Genomic DNA, 4,671 nt, shown 5'->3' with positions numbered 1-4,671 from the left:
TGACATTGGCGTTACTCAACACAAAAACAACCATTTCTATTCATTTTTCATACCCAAATTACTTTTTTTTTTACTCACACTTGGACCTCAAAATGGCCAATTAGCGTCGGTAATATTTCAAGTTACAAGGCGCAATGGGGTATCCGATGAAAAAAGATCTAAGATTTTTTCCAACGAGATTTTCTGTAGGAATTCGATTAAAATAACTTGTTGTTGTCATCATTCAAATCGTTTAAAAAAAAAACATCGTTTTGATTATTCTAATTATTTTATGGAGCCGTTCGAGAAGAGACAAATGGATTCTCACAGGATCTCCTCGTGAAGGCGTCAAGTGGTCGAATGCACATGGCCGAATACATATGTATCTAATACATATATTTAAAACCGTTATGTCCCCTTTGGAGGCTTTACAACCAATCCCACGCTAATGCCCAGCAAATAGGTTGTACACACCAGACACCACTGGACGCGGTAGTAAAAATGTCCAAGTGATAAAATAACATAATGTCTAGGAGAAAAGGTTTATAGAGAGAGAGAAAGAGAAAGAGGGCTCAAAGGAATCCAATAATATATAGTAATAATATTCGATTTTCCATATATTAAATTGAATTTATAATAATCTTTTAGGAGCCATTCCCACAGAGATCAACAGAACAAGCGCAATATGACACCAAGTGATCCTTCATTCTCATCGGATTGTCATCGCACTCACAAATTTGATAAATATTGGCATTAATCTGCGATTGACCTTGTGAGTGACCTTGAATCCGGCCGCACTGACAGCACGGCCTCTCGGCCGCACAAATATTCATATTTCCCCCACTTTGTCTCCAAGGACGCCGAAGAGATTGTCTAGCTGTCAACGACAAACTGTCATACCTATCTCTGGCCCTTTTAAAATACCCTAGTGTATCACTCTGAAACCCCTGAAAGCTCTTCCTCGTTCTGTCGATAAATTGGCGATAACTCCCTCTAGACCCTGATTTAGCATTTTTGCATTGAGCTCCGTGTTGACAAAATTCAATTTTCACTCTAAAGAAATTTTAAATTTATAAGAATCCCTGAACAAAGTCTTCGGCCAGAGAGCAAAAAACTCGCCTCTTTCGTTGACACTTTTGGGATGGGCTGTCAATGTTGAGCCTAGCTGTCTCGGAGCATTTTGACAGGCATTGCCTAGTGGATTTTCGCCGGTGGGAAAATTTACGTTTGTGAATAATAGTGAGTGATTCGTCGGACAGATTATCCGTATTGGAAGTGGTTGGAGATTGTCTGGTAGCAGCCGATGATTGAGTTGATGACACCAAAGGCTTAACCTGTCGAGCCTCTTGTACTTTGACCGACTGTATCTCAATTTCTTGGGGTATGGATGGAGCAATGGCATTCGAATTATTCTCAACTGATTTTTTATCCTTTCGGAGACAGGATAGGTTGGCACATCTCTCTCGGATTCCCCTCCAGCATCTCCGCCATCTTGCTGCCACTGTCAAATAATCATTTTCCTCAGCATTTCGCCTGTCAATCATCTCCAAAAGAGAATGACTGCTCAATCAAATAATTATTATCACTTCCTTGAGAAATCATTCTCTCTCAGAGCAATACCATTATTTCCAAAATAATCCTCACTTGTGTTTCGTATCCAATTGTATGAATTACTTGTACAACAGATTCCGGAGATTTAATATCCCTAGAAATCCATCTGAATTACAAAATAATTGACAAGTAACTTTGGAATTAATTTATTATCATCAATGAGGAACTTTACTTTTCCGTATGTGATTCGGTGTCTCGTGATCCGAATTGTCATCATCAGACGTGTCATCGGTGTAATCCGAGGTTGAAGTCAAATCGGAAGTCCTGAAGACCGCAGGTTCCCTCAGGGTTAAAATAGTCTTGGAACCCATGGGCAATTGGCTAGCGTATCTCGGTGGTGAACATCTTACGACAATGATTATTTTATCCATATCTAAATCCTCCACACCGGAGATTTCCATCATTGATCATTTTTTTTTTAAATTTTCAACTAACCTTGATCTTTTCACAATCTATATACAGACCCCATGTTTTTTTTGCCTGCAGTTGAATGTCTGTTGAATTCTCTCCCTCAACCAGCGAAGACGATAATTTCTGAATAATGGCAGCTTGAAATATTTCCTCGTGCCTCGGCCGAATTATCTACCATATTTCGGGGATACCAATGATTTACCAATTTGAATAGTGGAGACAGATAAATTCAATCGATAATGTCAGAGGATAGCCCACCCAAGTGAATTCATGAATTTATGTGATTATTTTATGGACACGACCATAATTTAAAACTATTAGAAACTCCAATTCGTTAATTTAATCTCTCAAACGTGTACAGCTGTCAACAGATAGGTATTACTTGTTTTTTTTTTATTGTTTTGTTTAATCTAACGAGTTGAAGTGCGCAAAGGACTATCTCCTACTTCTTCATTACCCTAAATCCCGGAGTATTTTCACTGACGAATGTTTCTGATCTGGAATTATCCTCAGGTTCATTAGCCGCAGTGGTTATCGTCCGAGGGCACACCCTGAGGTTATGATTTCCCTTATCCGAGGAAATGGCGTCATAATTCCGCGGTTCATACGATGTCGATGGTAATTCATGATGCGGTGTTCTATCAACGGAATATTTAATGACAGCTGATAAACCATCGACAAAAGTGTGAACATGAGGCGTTACAATTTCACAACATGCGCCAGTGGGGTTCTCCAAATGTCTGGACGCGTCCTGGAGGAACTCCTGGAGCTTCATCATTTCATCTTGGCAATGGTGGAGGACAATTAAGGCACTCTGGGTATCATCTACGGCAGTCTGAGTGCTTTTTTCAACCGACGGCTGCACATGGCACGACTCCGTGGCTTGAGTAATCTTTATGGTCTCATACTCGTCAACATTTTTCTTAAGCTCTTTAACTTTCATGATCAGTTGACGAAGCCTGTCGGCCTCTGTATCCCTTGCTTTAATACCCCTGCATTTTCTCACTTGACATTTCGACGGGTTTTTCACTCGATTTTTTACCAATGACTCCGGCATTGTGACCGACGGTCCAGGGTCATTTCGGTTGTACTTCAAAGAAATCGATTTCACTTCTTCTCTAGCGACAAAAGGTGGATTTTCGTTTGTCACCACCTTTTCCACTCGAGACACATGATTCCGATAGTTTACGAATGTAGTTGTATCTTTGATGCCTGACTCGATTCGTTCATGAGTCGTTGTGCCTTTGCGGGCGTGGGACAGGGCTTTTTTCAACTTGCGCATCCCGTCATGTTGAATCTATAACCTCCATGTCAGTGTCGAGCAAAAAATTTAACATGAATAAGAAATACGTGAGCAACTGTTTCTTTTCACAATAAAAAAAAAAGAGAGACCATTCACAGGTGAGAAGGCGTTAGATCGTCCAGTGGAAACAAATCCCATCATTCCTTTTTATTAATTCTATTTTTCAACCGAGATTCACTGTCTAGTTGTCAGTGTTCACTGGAGAATAGCAGAGGGTATGTTTTCGTGGATTTTCTTTGGGAATCTCGAAAAGCTGACAATGATAAATGAAAATTTCATCGATTGGAAGTCACCAGATACTAGACTCATGGGTAATTGGAAAAATCCCGACTATCGATCATCCATAGAAGTTAGTGTTAAATAAATAATAATATGTATTTATTATGATTATTGATGTTGGATATTGATGTCAATCCCCGCGAATCGTCTAACGATCGAATGCATGAGCGCCAGAGCCGAATGCCGGATCGTAAATCTTCATCGAAATGAATTGTTCACCAACATGTCGGCGTTATGTTGGTATATCCAGGGCGGTCGCATTCACCCAACATAAATGGAGTATTCACTTCAGCCTTGAAAAAAAAAAAAGCCCGCCTATACAATTCGGCGCGATACAAAGATCCCGTAACCATTTGTCGCGATACATCGGAATAGATCTCGGTGAAATCCTCCCGAGAGATGAAAGTGTACACAACACCTCAATGAGAACCTCCCCAAATCTCAAAGGGATGATACCCGTTTTCTTTTTTTATTCATCCACAGAGTCACCAAAACTACCGCTACAAAAAAAAAATCAACGAAAGTCAAACTAAACAAAATAAATCCCAAAATTGTCAGTCCCATTTTCCATTGTCCAAGGATTTTATTTTTTTATTTTATTTTATTGTATTATCCGAAACCCCAGAAACAATGAAATTCATCGATGCAACCAGATGGCTTGGGTCAGAACTTATGAATAAGTGATATCCATGCTCTGTGGAGGGTTAATCTTGATGAAAAACCCTTCACCGTTAAAATCACCTCCGGTGGCAGCTGTTTCGTCATTATTTGAGGGCACGACTTGTGCATAAAAAGTCAATCAATTCACGACGTAATTTGGAAATATCTCTCAAGAGGATCACGATGTGCCTTCTGAATTTTACAAGTGACTGGACCACCCTGGTCCTTTGGAAAAGCGGTGTGTTTCATTTTCCCCTTCTGCGACAAAGAGGAAAGAGAAAAAAGAAGAGGGGGGCCCAAAAAAAAAGCCGAAAAAGAGCATAAATCAGGCGTTGTCGCTCTGTTTACCACAAACGTCTAAACAAGCCTCATCTTCTGGGTCTATTAAGCGTATCCCGTCGTTTTTAAAGTCAAAGATACGAGAGGTA

At 40.0% G+C, this 4,671-nt stretch overlaps 1 protein-coding gene across 3 annotated transcripts; it reads right to left on the bottom strand.

Annotated features, from left to right (window-relative positions):
• Nucleotides 1-213: 213 nt before the first annotated feature.
• Nucleotides 214-3,305, bottom strand: LOC105266368 (uncharacterized). Of its 3 annotated transcripts, XR_892155.1 has the most exons (6): nt 2,459-3,305; nt 2,055-2,172; nt 1,763-1,963; nt 1,624-1,696; nt 1,099-1,480; nt 214-1,032 (listed from the first exon to the last, which is right to left on the bottom strand). XR_892155.1 is itself a non-coding variant. In XM_011304482.1 (5 exons), exons 1-4 carry the CDS (start codon nt 3,281-3,283, stop codon nt 1,650-1,652), a joined length of 1,191 nt encoding a protein of 396 aa, XP_011302784.1. In that variant the 5' UTR covers nt 3,284-3,305; the 3' UTR covers nt 214-1,480; nt 1,624-1,649. The 3 variants fall into 3 exon arrangements, 2 of the variants coding, with proteins under 2 accessions (XP_011302784.1, XP_011302785.1); XM_011304482.1 differs by having other exon boundaries at nt 214-1,480; XM_011304483.1 differs by having other exon boundaries at nt 214-1,480; nt 1,624-1,684.
• Nucleotides 3,306-4,671: the final 1,366 nt, after the last annotated feature.

This window comes from Fopius arisanus, unplaced genomic scaffold (assembly GCF_000806365.1).
Source record: "Fopius arisanus strain USDA-PBARC FA_bdor unplaced genomic scaffold, ASM80636v1 scaffold00038, whole genome shotgun sequence".
NCBI lineage: Eukaryota > Metazoa > Arthropoda > Insecta > Hymenoptera > Braconidae > Fopius > Fopius arisanus.
Note: the sequence above shows the minus strand (reverse complement) of the source record. Positions and strands in the feature narration are given on the sequence as shown.